Genomic DNA, 18,263 nt, shown 5'->3' on the forward strand with positions numbered 1-18,263 from the left:
TATACCCAACCAGGTCGACCTCCTCGCGGTTCCTCCTGGAAACTATCATGGTTAATTCCTGATGAATTTATCATGATGGGCAAACTGGCCTGTTTGCATTCTCATCTATCACTCTTCACTGGTGCTCCACCAGCGTATCCCGTTAGCGTAGGTGGAGTAACCGTTACCATATCATTTTCACCCATAAAAAAAAAGTAGTGCAATGTGCAATAGGTCTTAGATATTACTGATTCGATTATATGCTTCGAACTTGTAATACATTGATAATAACATATTTAGATAGGCACATTTATAGATAACTAGTGATCTGGCCCGGCTTCGCATAAGTAAATAATATTTTCGAAAATAATATTATAAATAGCTTATATTACTCGATAATAATGTAAATTTTGATAAGTGGAAAAGGGATTATTAGCAATGGAATTTCACAGCCCCATTGCTAGCAATATGCCTTATTAGGTCGACTTCCACGTGGTTCCCCCTGGAAACCATCGTGAACAATTCTTGTTGAATTCGTCACGATGGGCTAACTGACCTGCTTCAACCTCACCTATCATCCTTCACTGGTGCCCCGCCGGTGTATACCAATAGCGCGGGTGGGGTTACCATTCCATTATCATCCATTAAAAAAAAAAAGTGCATATTTTTTTAATCGGTTGAGTAGTTTATGAGTTTATCTATCTATCAAAGTGAATTAATTAAGTGAAAAAATTTTGGTATCGAGATAAATGGGATCTTGGAGACAGTTATGTTATAGGCTTATTTTCCTCTTGTTCAGTGAACATATCTCGTTCACTCGAACGAAGTCGCCGGTAAAAGCTAGTAGGTAGTACGTAAAATAAAATAACCCAATTTAGATCTTTTTTAAATTTATTATTTGATACTTTTCATTATAAATATTGTTCTTTAGCAAAGGTTTATAATTTGTAGATACACATTTACCTGAAACAAAAGACAAATAAATATTAACTTAGTAATATCAAAGATATTGGAAATCCTCGAAACGGTGAGGTCGCTCCGTGAGGTCTGTGAAGATTTCAGGAAGCTTCTGTGCTTCTGGGCGGAGCTGGGTTGGCTGCACTAGCCACGACTCATGCGCACAACGGCCCAAATGAGAGGCTACGCGCGGAAATAATATTCCTCTGTACCCAGTAAATTCACGCCATATCCCACCCTTCAAACCGAAACACAGCCATGCAAACACAACTGCTTCACGGTTGAAATACGAATGGGACAACGGTACCCAAGCAATCGACTTTTGTTTATGGTACAATAAGAGTTAAATAAATAAATATATACAAACCTATCCCCTGACGATGGGTTGACACTCCCTCTCCAGCCACTCGAGATCCTGGACCAAACCCCGTTCCTTCAGCTTGGGGCCTAGTGTGGACAGGACTCGCTTGTGGTAGTTATTTATGTACGAAAGCTGTGGACAAATATTTATATTCTTATTAAAAATTATATAAAAAAAATACAGTGAACGCTCTATATAAGCTACTTATTTTTACCAGAGGGAGACTTTGTACAGAAGTCGTTTGCTTGGCCACCTCTGTACCATTAGTGTTTCTACCGTGAAGCAGTTGTGTTTGCATGGCTGTGTTTCGGTTTGAAGGGTGGGATATGGCGTGAATTTACAGGGTACAGAGGAATAACGCCTGAGTCCTCAGGAATGGCAACGCATGGGGAGTATCATGGGCGAAACAGTATACTCTGTTATGTCCATGGTACTGCTCATGTCTATAGGCGACGGTTACCACTTTCCATCAGGTGGGCCGTCAGCTTGTTTGCCATTCTAAGTTGTATAAAAAAATCAATAAAAACGTTTCTTATTGGGAAAAGTTGCTTATAGGGACAAAAGGAGTATAAAAATACTTACCGTCTGTGAAATATTTTTACTTATTTCTTTTACTAACTAAGCTGAGTACAATAAATAAAAATTAAAGAATGTTGCTTATATAGATCGTTCAGTGTATTACATATATTAGTCTCGCCATGCGTTTTCTGATGGGTGAAAATGGTATGGTAACTCCGCCTGCGCTAACGAGATACGCTGACAGAGCACCAGTGAAGGGTGATAGATGAGGATGAAAACAGGCCAGTTAGCCCATCGGGAATTAACCATGATAGTTTCCAGGGGGAACCGCGAGAAGGTCGACCTGGTTGGGTATATTGCTAGCAATGGGATTCTCAGTCTCCATTACTAACAATCCCTTTCTCCCCAGTCTCGCCGTGTGGTCCCGGCATAGAATGGACCACCGCTTTTTATTTCTTTTTATAAAAATTTAATCTATAAAAGAACTAAGAAATACGCAACACCCATTGAAAACGTTATCAGAAAGTGACATGGGCCATATATTAGATTTTTTTTTAATAGAAATTTCTAGATTGTTCTAGTTTTTAAAGGGTGATAATGGAATGGTAACCCCACCCGCGCTATCGGTATACACCGGCGGGGCACCAGTGAAGGATGATAGGTGAGGATGAAGCAGGTCAGTTAACCCATCGTGACAAATTCAACTAGAATTGTTCACGATGGTTTCCAGGGGAAACCACGCGGAGGTCGACCTAAAAGGGTATATTGCTAGCAATGGGGCTGTGAAATTCCATTGCTAATAATCCCTTTCCCCCCCAAAGGATTGTTTTAGGTTAAGTTATATTGATAAGGTGTTCTGGGATGTGTTTCTATAAGTTGTCGCCTTGTATCTCATAACATATCCTGGCTTGAGGAGCAGGTGATTGGTGTGGTCGTGCAGCAATCAAAAATTAAAAAAATCTAGACCTATTCATCAACATATCAGCCTTTAACTGTCCACTGCTGAACATAAGCCTTCCCCAGAAGGAGAGTTTTGCCAGTAGATGCCAAACTTGGCAGGCGGATTGGCAACCGTAGTTAGGTTACGCAGATATTTTAAGAGGGTCGCTGCTGCCCCTCCCTCCTCCTATTTCTGCTCTCTCTATTGGAAGTCGGTAAAAAATGAAAGAAAAGTTGCAACCTTACCTCCAGATCGTCCAGCATGGCGGCGTCGATGCACTCGCGCTGGTGCGGCACCATCGTCAGGGTGCTGAACCCGAGAACCCCACGCCCGTCGTAGTCACCTACTAGATTCTTGGCCTGCAATCACGTAACATAACGTTATCCCGTGAATTCACAATGCTGGGATCTTACTAAAGTGGAAGGGAATGTTAGTAATGGATATTACCAACTTCATTGCAGTAATATACACAGGGGGGGGAAGGGATTGTTAGTAATGCGGACTATCAGTCCCATTGTTAGCAATATACCCTGTCAGGTCGACCTCCACGTGGCTCCCCTGGAAACCATCGTGCTGAATTCCAGGTGTATTCATCACGATGGGCTAACTGCCCTACCTTTTCATTCTCACCTATCATCACTCACTGGTGCCCCGCCAGCGTATACCGATAGTGCAAGTGGGGTTACGACTCCATTGTCGTCTATTAAAAAAATATACACAATCAGGTCGACCTCCTCACGGTCCTACCTGGGAACCATCATACTGACTTACAGGTGTATTTCATCACGATGGGGTAACTTTCCTTTCCATTCTCACAAATCATCACTCATTGGGGTCCTACGAGCATAGGCGGGGTTACCATTCCATATTGATCTATTAAAAAACCGATTTTTGTGTGCCTAACCAAGTGGCCGGTACTCTACATTCCATGGTGAACCTTCTGGAAACTGGAGAACAGGATTTTTAATAATGGGTTTAAAGCCCCATTGCTAGCAATACACGCTAGCAGGTCCTTCTTCTGTAAACCATCGTAGTAAATTTTGAATTCGTCAGGATGAGCCACTTGACTTGACATCTTCACCTATCTTCTCTCACTGGTGTCCCGTCAGCCATACCGTTAGCGCAAGCGAGGTTACTATTCATTTATTTATTGCTATTCCATTATCACCCATTGAAAAAGCCTTTTGGAAACCATCGCGGTTAATTTTTTTTTAACACAGGGGGCAAACGAGCATGCGGCTCACCTGGTGGTAAGTGACTACCGCCGCACATGATCACCCACAAAACCAGCGGCATTGCAGGTGTTCTGCCGGCCTTTTAAAAAGGAATATGCTCTTATCTTTAAAGTTATTATGTATTATTGGTTCGGAAATTAATTCCCGGTGAATTAGTCGCGATTTCCCAACTGAGCTGACTTCATCCTCACCCACCATCCATGAAGAAAAGGATCGCCGTTGTGACTCACCCGGGGATGATCGGACTCCTTGGTGATCGCCACAATTTCCACCAGGTCCTCGTGGCGTATGCCGTACTCGTCCACTTTGTAGAAACCGGGCTCTGGGGATGAAAAATAAATTCTTTGACAGTGTTTTTTTATAATACAACTTTGAATCGCAAGAATGGCAAACAAGCTGACAGCCCACCTGATGGAAAGTGGTAACCGTCGCCTATAGACATGAGCAGTACCATGGACATAACAGAGTATACTGTTTCGCCCATGATACCCCCCCCCCCTCCATGCGTTGCCATTCCTGAGGACTCGGGTGTTATTCCTCTGTACCCAGTAAATTCACTGCCATATCCCAACCTTCAAACCGAAACACAAACATGCAAACACAACTGCTTCACGGTAGAAACACGAATAGGACAGAGGTACCCAAGCAAACGACATTTGTAAAATTTCATCACAATCACCCACAACACTAAAGGCATTGTAGGTGTGCTGGCGGCCTTTTAAAAAGGAATATGCTCTTTTCTTAAAGGTTACGATGTCGTATCGGTTCGGAAAAACTGCTGCTGGTAGTTGATTCCAAAGAGTGGTTGTGCGTGGAAAAAGTGCCTTGAAAAACCTCTTTTCAATTTTGAAGGCGGTTAAAAAAGGTAAACAATTTTGGCAACAATCTACATAGCAGTTCAATGACAAATACATCATACCATTGCTCAGTATGTGCCCGGGTTTCATCCCCGGATCGTGGGGGTACGGGCGCCAGGATATGCCCGAGGGTCCCTCGTGCACGTTGAGGTAGTGGCCCACGCCGTGGCCCGTGCCGTGGGCGTAGTCCAGCCCCACGTCCCACAGGGACTTGCGGGCGAAGCTGTCAAGCACGTTGCCCTGCGATCAAGTTGTTGTTGGATGTACTTCATCAATTGAAAGTTTGTTATGTCGATGTTTTAAAGGTCCATACAGTGGCAATGAAGTTGATACCCCACTTGACGGTAAGTGGTACCGTCGTTTACAAATATGAACCGTGGACGTCACAGAATATTTATTTATTTTAACACAATAAATATATATTTCTCAAACATGCTTGGAAATGTGAGCATTATTTTGACAATCTTCTTCGAGATAAATCAAAATTGCCGTACTGGCCAGATACATGCGGGCAGTGGCCGGCAAAAGTTGTATGAAAATCCATATCCGTCGTGTTTTGCGGCCGGATAAATTACTATGTAAACTTATATCTGTCCTGTAATTTAAAAATGGAATGACCTTTTACTTCGAAACACGGCTACCAAGGAGGTAACTAATACAAGGTTTTATTTAAATTTCGAACTGGCTTGCAAATAGAAAGCTGTTTATTGAAAAAAAAACAAAGGAACATTATGGCGCGTGAAAAATTATTATTGTTCGTTATTCGTCATTGAACTTGAAGTAGAAAAAGTAAAATTGTGTTTTTGATTTCCGCGCATTGTTTGAGAAAAGTACTATGCATTATACAAGCCTTGGCCACAACTAGACATTGATAGACTCACGTATGTGTGCCTCGGCTACGTCTCGGCCCACATTTGCACGTTCGTCCATCAATGCCTCAGTTGCTGGCCGCTGCAGTAATGTACTATATTTTTAATATTAGTTAATTTAATTCACTTATAATCGTATTTACTGATATTGCTCACAACTCAGGTTACATGTTTATTTCTATAACTAATAACGCAACTTTTAAAATATACATAGTCTAGTGTTATTTAATTCATTATAATTGTTACTTCATTTTTTCGCACTGTATAACTACATATGTTAAAGTAAATGCTGTGAATACCTATAATAGGCATGTGCATTAATATTGTATTATATTTAATGTTTGTTGTATGTTTTTTTTATACAACTTAGAATGGCAAACAAGCTGACGGCCCACCTGATGGAAAATTGTAACCGTCGCCTATAGACATGAGCGGTACCATGGACATAACAGAGTATACTGTTTCGCCCATGATAACCCCCCCCCCCCCCGCGTTGCCATTCCTGAGGACTCCGACCTGGTTGGGTATATTGGTAGCAATGGGATTCTCAGCCTCCATTACTAACAATTCCTTTCCCCCCCAACTGTCGTAGTTAATTCTTGTTAAATTCTTTACGATGGACCAATCAAGGGGATTGTTGGTAACGGACTTGTAAGGGTGTATTGCTAGCAATGGGGCTGTTAAATCTCATTACTAACAATCGTTTCCCCCCCGAAGCAGTTGTGTTTCGGTTTAAAGGGTGGGATATGGCAGTGAATTTACAGGGTACAGAGGAATAACCCCTGAGTCCTCAGGAATGGCAACGCATGGGGGGGTATCATGGGCGAAACAGTATATTCTGTTATGTTCATGGCACTGCTCATGTCTATAGACGACGGTTACCACTTTCCATCAGGTGGGCCGTCAGCTTGTTTGCCATTCTAAGTTGCATAAAAAAAACTCCTATCATACCTTCACGCCGAGCGGAAATAGAGCGCTGCCAACCGCAATCTGCCCTTTGAGCACGCGGGTGAACGCGTCCCTCTGCTCCGGTGATGGTGACCTGTTCATCATCCTTGTACGGGTGATGTCTGTGGTACCGTCTCTGTGACGACAATATTGGTGATTAGTGTAATATCACTAGCTTTTACCCGCGACTTCGTCCACGTCAAGATATACCCACTGACCGGGACAAATATGGAGGAAAGGGATTGTTAGTAATGGGGTCAAATTGTCCTATTGCTAGCAATATACTCTATCAGGTCGACCTCCACGCGGTTCCCCCTGGAAACCATCGTGATTGATTTATTATTGAATTCGACACGATGGGCCAACTGACCTGCTTCATCTTCACCTATCATCCCTCATGGGCGAAACAGTAAACTCTGTTATGTCCATGGCACTGCTCATGTCTATAGGCAACGGTTACCACTTTCCATCAGGTGGGCCGTCAGCTTGTTTGCCATTCTAAGTTGTATAAAAAAAAAGGTAAAATAGCCTTTTATAATCATTTCTCTGCGACAAATAATCCGTTTTAAAAAGTTACATTTTAAGTGAGTAAAATTTTCAATTGAGCCGCTGAGTAAATAATGCATAAACAAAAGCAGATAATTGCCTCATATTTGTTTGTATGACTTTATACATAATAAATGCTATTTGAAATATTGGATAAGGAATTTTTTTAATGGGTGAAAATGGAATGGTAACCCCGTCTGCGCTATCGGTATACGCTGGCAGGACACCAGTGAGAGATGAGAGGTGAGGATGAAAAGGCAGGTCAGTTAGCCCATCTCGACGAATTCCACTAGAATTAACTGCAATGGTTTCCAGGGGGAACCGCGTGGAGGCCGACCTGATATATTGCTAGCAATGGGTTAATTACACCTCATTACTAACAATCCCTTTCCCCCGAATAGGGAAATTACGAAACGGAAAAGAAGTTTCACAAACTAACCGATAGATGGCGCTGTATAAAAATTGAAACGCGCTATGGTTTAACTTTGATAGTCCGTACTACAATTATTGATTAAAAATACTAATTTACCGATTTTGATGAAATTTTGTACTTTTTTGGAATCGCTAGTATCTCACGATACGAAAGCGAAGTAATATACCATATAAATGGAGAACAGCATTGGAATATGTAAAATTTATACAAGAATTTAAAAATATTTGAAAATTCACCTTTCACGTATTTGGAGAAATGAAATGTTTCTAGGAGTATTTAGGTTATTTTAAACCGACTTCGAAAAGGAAATTACCAATTCGGTTTTTTTTTTAATCTCTTTAAATAGTATTCTATTGATTCCTTTTTTTTTACTTATATTTAATATTATTATATTTAGTTTTAAAATCCTGAGTTAAGGGTTTCAGAAAATTATTTTAAGAAATTAATTCTTCTGAGTAAAAGTAATATGTTAATACACGCATATTGTTTTCAAAGGCCCAACTAGGCTTATGTAGGGGGAAAGGAATTGGTAGCAATGGAGTTTGACAGCCCCATTGCTAGCAATATGCCCTATTAGGGCGACCTCCACGTGGTTCCCCCTGGAAACCATCGTGAACAATTCTTGTTGAATTCGTCACGGTGGGCTAACTGACCTGCTTTATCCTCATCTATCATCCTCCACTGGTGCCCCGCCGGTGTATACCGATAGCGCGGGTAGGGTTACCATTCCATTATCATCCATTAAAAAGTATTAGTAATTATTGATATACATACATACTAAAATTACATATATAAACGAATAAATATATATAAATACACAAATATACTTACACATATATGACATATACTATATTATACACGAAATTGAGAATAATATAAAGCACTTACTGCTCGGATAAAGTAAAAAAGTAAGCGTGAACGTTTTTTGAAAGACTATTTGTCCAAAAGCTTGTAAAGAAATACCGTCTGCTTATGAGTAAAGTCGGTAGTGCCTTACTTGTATTGGCCGCCAGAATCCAACAGGAACATGTCCTGTTGGTGGATGGTCCTCTGGGGCCCCGTGCGGGAGGGGCTGTAGTGGATGATGGCCCCGTTCGCCCCGGCCCCCGCTATCGTCTCGAACGAGGGGCCCATGAAGTCGTCTTCTTCTCTGTAATCAATTTTACATATTTTTTTATGCCTTTATGTCCTTAACCAGTGCGTGTTGCCAGTAATATACGATTGCTCGTATGCAAATAGTTCAGCGAGCTATGGAGAAGATCGTTCTCGGAGTCTCTTTGCGTGATAGAATCCGAAACGAGGATATCCGCAAAAGAACCAACGTAACCGACATAGCCCGAATGATAAGCAAGCTGAAGTGACAATGAGCTGGTCACATAGCTCGAAGAACCGACAACCGATGGGGAAGGAAGGTTCTTGAGTGGCGACCACGTAATGGTCACAAAACAAAATTAAAGTAACCGATATAGCTCGGAGGATAAGCAAGCTGAAGTGGCAATGGGCTGGTCACATAGCTCGAAGAACTGACAACCGATAGAGAAGAAAGATTCTTGAGTGGCCTCCCCGTACAGGCAAACGCATTGTAGGACGACCTTATGAAGTGACGACCTCAAATACATTGTAGGGAGTCAGTGGATGCAGGTGTCTCTTGACCGTTCCTTATGGCAGTCTATGGGGGAGGCCTATGTCCAGCAGTGGACGGATAATGGGGGGGGGTTGCCAGTAGTTGCCATGCTTGGCAGGCGGATTGACAACGTAAGTTAGGCTTTAGAGATGTTTTAAGAGGGACGCTGCTGCCCGTCTCTCGCCCTCCCATAGTCGCCTCTTACGACACCCAAGGAAGGGGTGGCCTATTCTATGCCGGGACCACACGGCTAATTAAATTTACAATAAATATCTTGTAATTAATTTTAAACTTTTGCGTCGTGTACACATATTTTGAATACATTGGTTACCGGGGAGAAGGGATTGTTAGTAATGCGGATTATCAGTCCCATTGCTAGCAATACACCCTATCATATCATATCAGGTCGACCTCCACACAGTTCCCCCTGGAAACCATCGTCGCCCAACAGTCACTCACTTCCTGAACTCGAGCAGTTTGTCGGCTGCCTGTATCTCGGTGACCGCCTGGCCATCATCCACCTGCTCGTGGAGCCACCTCAGGAACCGGACCACCGCTATGCCGTCCCGTATGTGGCAGTTGCGGAAACCCTACAAGCAGGGGGGAAAGGGATTGTTTAGTAATTCGGACTAACAGCCCCATTGCTAGCAATATACTTTCCTATCAGGTCGACCTCCACGCGGTGGGGGGAAGAGATTGTTAGTAATGCGAAGTATCAATCCCAGTACTAGCAATATATCTTGTCAGATGGCCCGCCAGTAATGGGTTCTAATAGACCCATTATCTAAGTTGACCCCCACGCAGTTTCCCCTGGAAACCATAGTGGTTAATTCTTGTTCAATTGGTCACTGTGGGCCAACTGACCTGCCTTCATCCTCACTTGTCACCCTTCACTGGTGCCCCGCGATGTATATACAACTTAGAATGGCAAACAAGCTGACGGCCCACCTGATGGAAAGTGGTAACCGTCGCCTATAGACATGAGCAGTACCATGCACATAACAGAGTGTACTGTTTCACCCATGATACCCCCCATGCGTTGCTATTCCTGAGGACTTAGGTGTTATTCCTCTGTACCCAGTAAATTCACGCCATATCCCACCCTTCAAACCGAAACACAGCCATGCAAACACAGCTGCTTCACGGTAGAAACACGAATGGGACAGAGGTACCCAAGCAATTGACTTTTGTACAAAAGTTCAATTTTTATCCGTTACAAACAAACAAATATTTTCTAATATTAATATTAGTATATACAGGCTTGCTTATAAAAGTTTTGCAATTCTGTGGATACACTGACCTCTAGTTCGACCTCCTTCTTGACCAGCTTCATGAGCGCTACCGGAGACACTTCGGAGATGAGGGTTAGCGGTTGATTCAGCACGTCGGACTGTAACGTACGGCAGTTACATATTTTTTATTTATTTTAATAACATTACATCTGGAATCAACAGTTTTTTATCTAGAATAATTATACGATATATATATATATATATATATATATATATATATATATATATATATATATATATATATATATATATATATATATATATATAAATCGTATCATGTGCATAACAGTATACTGTGTCGCCCATGATAGCCCTGATGCTTTGCTATTCCTGAGGATTAGGTTATGCTTGTGTACTCTGTGATTTTGTTACCATATCCCACCCTTCAAACCGAAACAACTGCTTATTTTTATTTTATTTATTTATTTATTTATTCATTAGTACATATATGTGTACATGGCGGACTTAATGCTAAAAGCATTCTCTCCCAGTCAACCACAGGGAAGTGTCAGAATACTCGAATGCGGTACTCGAATGCTTTAAAAACACGAATAGGACAGAAATACCCAAACAAATGACTCGGGGAGGAAGACACTGGGAAGTAATGCGGACTACCAGTCCCGTTGCTAGCGACATACACTGTCAAGTCGACCTCCACGTGATTTGCACTGGAAACCATCGTGCTGAATTCCAGGTGTACTCATCACGATGGGCTAACTGACCTGCCTTTGCATTCTCATCTATCATATCTCACTGGTGCCCCGTCAGAGCAGGCGGGGTTACCACACCATTATCAAAAGCAAATGACTCTTGTATAAAGTCTCCCCCCCCCCTCTAGTGATCTGTGTAGCGGTTGATAATTTCTGAAACTGGTGTACTCGTTTACCCCAGAAGCAGCTCTGTGTATCGCCTCGCTCGCCTCATTCGACAACCATACGGCTCGACCGCTGCCGGCTGCTTCATTTTTCTGCAACAATTATACAATAGTTATAATAATATCATAATAATACCAGAGGGAGACTTTGTACAAAAATCGTTTGCTTGGGCACCTCTGTCCCATTCAGGTTTCTACCGTGAAGCATTTGTTTGCATGGCTGTATTTTGGTTTGAAGGGTGGGATGTGGCAGTGAATTTACACGTTACAGAGGAATAACATCTGAGTCCTCAGGAATAGCAACGCATGGGGGTATCATGGGCGAAACAGTATACTCTGTTATGTCCATGGTACTCCATATGTCCATGGTATGCTCATGTCTATAGGCGACGGTTACCACTTTCCATCAGGTGGGCCGTCAGCTTGTTTGTAAGTTGTATAAAAAAAAATATTTAATATAGTACGTGTATGTTTATACTAGTCTAATTATAAATTGGATGACAAATTAAATTTGCCCAATTTACACTCTTAGAACATCACCAAAGCCTGACTGCGGTTGCCAACCCGCCTGCCAAGCGTGGCAACTACTGGCAAAACCCCTCTTTATGGGAGAGGCATATGTTCAGCAATAGACCAATAATGGCTGATACGATGATGACGACGATGACACATTTCACAAAATGAAATTTATAACTGTATCTATGTTTATGCAAATAAATAAATTATTGATTAATTGATTGGTCGATTGATTATTTGTTTGAATGATTGATTAACCCTTCTTTGCATAATGATGGAAATTTCCATCATAACATTGAACGCCCAAAAATTATATAAAAGACCAAGTCCACTTTAAGTTGATCGTGTCTGGATACCATTTTAATGTCCATTGCAGAAAAACAAAACATAGCTGTCAAATTTATTGTTTAAACCATTTTCCCTTTAATTTTGACCATGAATTATATCACCTTGATTTATTTCACCAATCAAAAAAAAAACATGCAAAGAAGGGTTAATTGATTGGTTGATTATTTGATTGATCTATTGATGATTTGATTGGTCGATTTATATATATATATATATAGTTAATTAGATAGTTACTCACAGCTAACTCCTGTAAATAAGGCACTATATTGCTATACGGTTTAACTTCGATTTTCACTCCTTCTTCTTTCAGCTGTTCAGTCACCGTGTCTGGTAGACTTCCTGACGACCAGAAGAGAATAGAGGACGCGGGAGTGATGACGAGGTAGGCGAAGAACACCGGGTTGTAATCTATGTCGCTGCCTCTCAGGTTTAAAATATCTGGAATAAAAAAAAATACTTATATATGACTGCTTAGGTAACATTGTCCCACTCGTGTTAACATTGAGAATATTTACAAAATGGCCGCCGTTACAAAATGGCGGACCATAATTTTTCACAACCTCCTATCAAATGAAAGGGACTTCTATCAAGAGTAGTTAGTGACGTCACACTAAATTCAATATGGCCGCTGGCCGCTCCAAGATGGCGGATTGTGTTTTTTACTAGCTGATAATAAAATTATAACCTTGCCAGGGCTAGCGGTATATGCTGTCAAGGCACTAATGAGGGAAAATAGGTGAAGATGAAAGCAGGTCACTTGGTCCATCGTGACGAATTCGTGGAATCACATGGAACTCGACCTGATAGGGAATATTGCTAGCAATGGGTCTGTTAGAGCCTATTACTAACAATTCTTCAAAAGGGGGGTAAAGAGGTTTCTTCAGGGTCGGCAACGCGCTCGTAATGCCTCTAGTATTGCAGGTGTGTTGCTACGGTAACCACTTACTATCAGGTGGGCCGTATGCTTGTTTGCCACCTCAGTGGTATAAAAAAAAATCCCTGTCGTCCCCGAATACCAAACGAATTACATTACAAAAAAAGATTGTTTTTAAAACTATTATTAAATATGTTTTTAAAAAGTCTTGTATATTCTTATCGATAGATAGACACTCTTTATTGTTCCCTCCAAAAGATTACAATAGTAAACTTATTATAGATACAAACAATTACAAGAAATGATCACAGTGAGGAAACAATGGGCGACCTTATCGCTAAGAGCGATCTCTTGCAGGCAACCTTTGGATGGAGAGGAGTAATTATAAACAGTTCGACTTGAGGCACGAAAATCTGTTTGTTCTTTTATATACATATAGATACATGCATACTTACGTAAATATATAAATGTACATTTGAGGTATATTTTTATACATACACGCCACCTCGTCCAACGCTGTCACGACCAGCGCTGACGTCTTCTTCTCTGCTATCTTCTTTCTAAGTTCTTTTATCTTCTCTCCGGCCGTCTTACCTTTAACGAAATGTTAAGTTGTAATGAAAACTTGAATATTGTATAGAATAATGTTGTAAATATGGATAATAATGTCCATAGGCGACGGTCATCACTTTTTTTTTAAATTTTTTTTATACAACTTAGAATGGCAAACAAGCTGACGGCCCACCTGATGGAAAGTGTTAACCGTCGCCTATAGACATGAGCAGTACCGTGGACATAACAGAGTATACTGTTTCGCCCATGATACCCCCCATGCGTTGCCATTCCTGAGGACTCAGGTGTTATTCATCTGTACCCTGTAAATTCCCTGCCATATCCCACCCTTCAAACCGAAACACGGCCATGCAAACACAACTGCTTCACGGTAGAAACACTAATGGTACAGAGGTACCCAAGCAATCGACTTTTGTACAAAGTCTCCCTCTGGTACTACGAATTGAAAATCTCCTTTTTTTTTTAAAGTCGGCTGGAAAAAACCACTTACCAGTGTATTTGATTGGTAAGGCCACAACCTGGTTACAGGGTCGCCGCGGTGGTGGATCGCTCAGCTGACTCCTGGCCGCGTCCACCAAATTACTGGCTACTGGCAGCAACTTCATTTTTGACCTAGTCAATGTTGTCTGAAAATATTTTTTCACTGTTGACAATATGCCCATCATCATCACCATCATTGATGATGTGGTGATGATGATATCAACTATTAACTTTCCAATTTTGAACTTAGGTCTCTACCAAATGGGGGGATTTTTTAGGGGATTGTTTTAAGAGGGACGCTTTTGCCCATCCCTTGACCATTACTGAATGATAATAGAATGGTAATCCAGCCTGCGCTATCGGTATACACTGGCGGGACACCAGTGAGGGATGATAGTTGAGGATAAAGCAGGGCAGTTAGCCCATCGTGACAAATTCACTAATGAATTAATCACGATGGTTTCCAGGGGGAACCGCGAAGTGGTCGACCTGATAGAGTATATTGCTAGTAATAGGGTTACTAATCCCCATTTCTAACAATCCCTTTCCCCCGATCCCTTGACCATTAAGTTCCCTTAGTCCCCTCTAACAATACCCACAGGAAAGAAAGGAGTGGCTCATTTTATGCCGGGACCTCACGGAGATAGGGAGGAAGGGATTGTTAGTAATGGGGTCAAATAGCCCCATTACTAGTAATATACTCCGTCAGGTCGATATTCACGTGGTTTCCCCTGGAAACCATCGTGGCTAATTCTGATCGTGACGATTTTTTTTATACAACTTAGAATGGCAAACAAGCTGACGGCCCACCTGATGGAAAGTGGTAACCGTCGCCTATAGACATGAGCAGTACCACGGACATAACAGAGTATACTGCTTCGAACATGATACCCCCCATGCGTTGCCATTCCTGAGGACTCAGGTGTTATTCCTCTGTACCCAGTAAATTCACGCCATATCCCACCCTTCAAACCGAAACACAACCATGCAAACACAACTGCTTCACGGTTGAAACACGAATGGGGCAGAGGTAGCCAAGCAATCGACTTTTGTAGAAAGTCTCCCTCTGGACGACCACAAATACATTGTAGGGAGTCAGTGGATGCAGGTCGCTCAGGGTCATACTTTATTTCGATGGGCTAACTGATCTGCTATCATCTGTCACTGGTGCCCCGCCAGCGTATACCGGTAGCGCAGGCGAGGTTACCGTTCCATTTTGATCATATTAAAAAAGAAACAATGGGACAGTATGGTTATGGCGTCGTGAGGTTTTTTAATGCGTGATAATGGTATGGTAACCCCGTCTGCGCTATCAGTATACAATGGCGGGGCACCAGTGAGAGATGACCGATGAGGATAAAGCAGGTCTGGTAGCCCATCGTGACGAATTCAACGATAAACTAGTCACGATAGTTTCCAGAGGGAACTGCGTGGGAGTCGACCTGATAGGGTATATTGGGAATAACCTGGTCATTATTAATAATCTCTTCCCCCTCCCCCCCATGGATATTTGTTACTCTTTCAAACAAAAGCTAATGAATGGATTGGAACGACATTCGGTACACGGGTACGTTATATCCGAACTTATAGCGGGTGATATGGAACACGGCTAATCTTTAATACATACTTGCAGCGGTGTCCATTCCTCCCTGGTCATGGTGTGCGGGTCGACCCCCACCACGTCGCCTTCAGACAAGTTGGTAGAGAGCCACGATTCCATGGAGGGGGTGTCTGGAAGCGCTGTAATGAACATTATAAACCTTACAATTTTTATTAATTTATGTTTTTTTTATACAACTTAGAATGGCAAACAAGCTGACGGCCCACCTGATGGAAAGTGGTAACCGTCGCCTATAGACACGAGCAGTACCGTGGACATAACAGAGTATACTGTTTCGCCCGTGATACCCCCCATGCGTTGCCATTCCTGAGGACTCAGGTCGTATCGTATGTGAGTTCAAATACTAACACTGCTTCATCAGCGTCCAGAGAGCCATGTCGGCCTCCTTTTCGAACTGCGTGTAGTATCTCCCATCGGTCCAGACCAGAGCCTGGGATGCCGTCACCACGGCGGTGCCTGCAGATCCTGTGAACCCTGATATCCACTCGCGGCGGGCGTCCGCTGCCGCTATGTACTCGGACTGTGGAAGAAATGCCACATATAGATAGATAGATAATCTTTATTACCAGTAATAAAAAAAAAATCAAAAATAAAAAGAAAAAAAAAAACAATTAATGTTGCTGGTAATAGGAGCCGCCCCAGTTGTTGCTATATATGTACAGCTCCAGCGAGATGTACCTATATAGCGCTGATTCTCAGGCGGCCCCTTAACTCCTTTACTTTTAGCATGCGTGCGGGTCGCCAATACCTATTTCTCGGATGGGAGACTCGACGCGCTTAACAACAAATACATAAAACATTACAACCAAAACTGAAAAGAACAAATTCTGAATAAATCGCACTTTACAATGACAGTGTCATAAAAAAAGAAAAAAAAAAGAACGTGAAACGTCAGTTTCTCAACTGTTATGAATTTGTTTCTCCAATAAGATATATATATATATATATATATATATATATATATATATATATATATATATATATATATATATATATTAACATATTATATTTAAATGTATTTAAATATTTCCTATGTATCATCCATACCATCGTCTAGTTACAATTTTATTAGTATAATTATTATACCGATAACTTAAGAGTGGATAATATCTATATTGCAGTTACAATATCTATACATATATTGACCCAATAACAAATTATTCTATATATCGGTTATCCAATATAGAATATAGATATTCGACTGGTACGGGCGATATGGCAATGGATAGTCATTGGGAGGATGGGATTGTTAGCAATGGAGTTTGACAGCCCCATTACTAGCAATATCAGGTCAACCTCCACGTGGTTCCCCCTGGAAACCAACGTGAACAATTCTCGTTGAATTCGTCATGATGTGCTAACTGAGCTGCTTCATCCTCGCCTATCATCCTTCACTGGTGTCCCGCCGGTGTATACCGATAGCGCGGGTAGGGCTACTATTTCATTATCAACCATTAAAAAATATGGATAGTCATTAATATACACAAGTACTCAATATATAGGTATCGGATATTACCCATCTGTACTATACTTACATTATGCGCGTCAGCTGTAGGGACGATATAAGCGGCCAATTTGGTGGGCTGACTCGCCATCAGCGCGCGCAGCGCTGTCAACCGCTGCAGCGACATACTGGGAGTATCTGACAATCGATTTGCTCACGTTAGGAGGTAAAATATCGCAAAAATAGATTTGCCCCACAAACGAGTAGATTTGCCCCACAAACGAGTGGGTTTGCCCCGCAAAAATAGAGTTGGTCCATAAATAAGTAGCTATGCCCTGTAATAGATTTGCCCCACAAACTAGTAGTTTTGCCACGCAAAAGAACAGTCTTGGCACGCATAAGAATAGTTTTGCTCCGCAAACGAGTAGCTCCGCTCTGCAAAAACACTGCAAATCGGTCTTTAAAAACTTCTCTAACAAACTTTTCCCAACATTATATCACGCGTGACTAAATAGGACACATGACTAAGGATCACGAATTGCTCCCGAAACTAATCGAGCTTTCTCGATCTAATTACACGTAAGTTAAACAGGTAATTATTACAATGAAATAACACATTTGTTCACATTTCTATTAAATTCTATTGAAATAAAATTACCCATAGACGCGCGTGTTCCCACAAGCTATACGATTCTGACTATTGTACAGAAAATGTATGATTCTTTATATTTATTTTTAAAGGACACTATATGTAATACATCTACAATACAATAGATAAGAGAATAAATCTACACAAGTGTTAAATTATCTTACAAGTGATTTATTTATACGGTTTAACTATAAGATAAGATCGTGAAATATATGGTACATATCTACACTAATATTATAAAGAGGAAAACTTTGTTTGTTTGGTTGTAACGAATAGGCTCAAAAACTACTGGACCGTTTTTAAAAGTTCTTTCACCATTCGAAA

General features: G+C 41.4%; 1 protein-coding gene across 3 annotated transcripts in view; it reads right to left on the minus strand.

Moving 5' to 3' along the window:
* Nucleotides 1–852: 852 nt before the first annotated feature.
* LOC113522121 (xaa-Pro aminopeptidase ApepP-like) overlaps nucleotides 853–18,263 on the minus strand; it is a 32,568-nt gene continuing 15,157 nt past the window's right edge. For 2 of the 3 annotated variants that reach the window (XM_052892484.1, XM_052892482.1), the window contains exons 3-18: nucleotides 17,382–17,488; nucleotides 16,195–16,366; nucleotides 15,853–15,965; nucleotides 14,236–14,371; nucleotides 13,671–13,766; nucleotides 12,537–12,736; nucleotides 11,447–11,527; nucleotides 10,569–10,658; nucleotides 9,728–9,858; nucleotides 8,642–8,794; nucleotides 6,669–6,801; nucleotides 4,911–5,088; nucleotides 4,222–4,313; nucleotides 3,002–3,115; nucleotides 1,304–1,429; nucleotides 853–942 (exon numbers count right to left, since the gene is read on the minus strand). In XM_052892484.1, the coding sequence (XP_052748444.1) occupies nucleotides 1,304–1,429; nucleotides 3,002–3,115; nucleotides 4,222–4,313; nucleotides 4,911–5,088; nucleotides 6,669–6,801; nucleotides 8,642–8,794; nucleotides 9,728–9,858; nucleotides 10,569–10,658; nucleotides 11,447–11,527; nucleotides 12,537–12,736; nucleotides 13,671–13,766; nucleotides 14,236–14,371; nucleotides 15,853–15,965; nucleotides 16,195–16,366; nucleotides 17,382–17,477 (1,911 nt within the window). In that variant the 5' untranslated portion in view covers nucleotides 17,478–17,488 and the 3' untranslated portion in view covers nucleotides 853–942. Of the gene's footprint in view, nucleotides 943–1,303; nucleotides 1,430–3,001; nucleotides 3,116–4,221; nucleotides 4,314–4,910; nucleotides 5,089–6,668; nucleotides 6,802–8,641; nucleotides 8,795–9,727; nucleotides 9,859–10,568; nucleotides 10,659–11,446; nucleotides 11,528–12,536; nucleotides 12,737–13,670; nucleotides 13,767–14,235; nucleotides 14,372–15,852; nucleotides 15,966–16,194; nucleotides 16,367–17,381; nucleotides 17,489–17,948; nucleotides 18,076–18,263 lie in introns of those variants that run through there. The other variant, XM_052892483.1, reaches the window with a different exon arrangement.

The sequence above is a fragment of the Galleria mellonella genome, unplaced genomic scaffold, assembly GCF_026898425.1.
Source record: "Galleria mellonella isolate WM207_F2 unplaced genomic scaffold, CSIRO_AGI_GalMel_v1 utg158, whole genome shotgun sequence".
Lineage (NCBI taxonomy): Eukaryota > Metazoa > Arthropoda > Insecta > Lepidoptera > Pyralidae > Galleria > Galleria mellonella.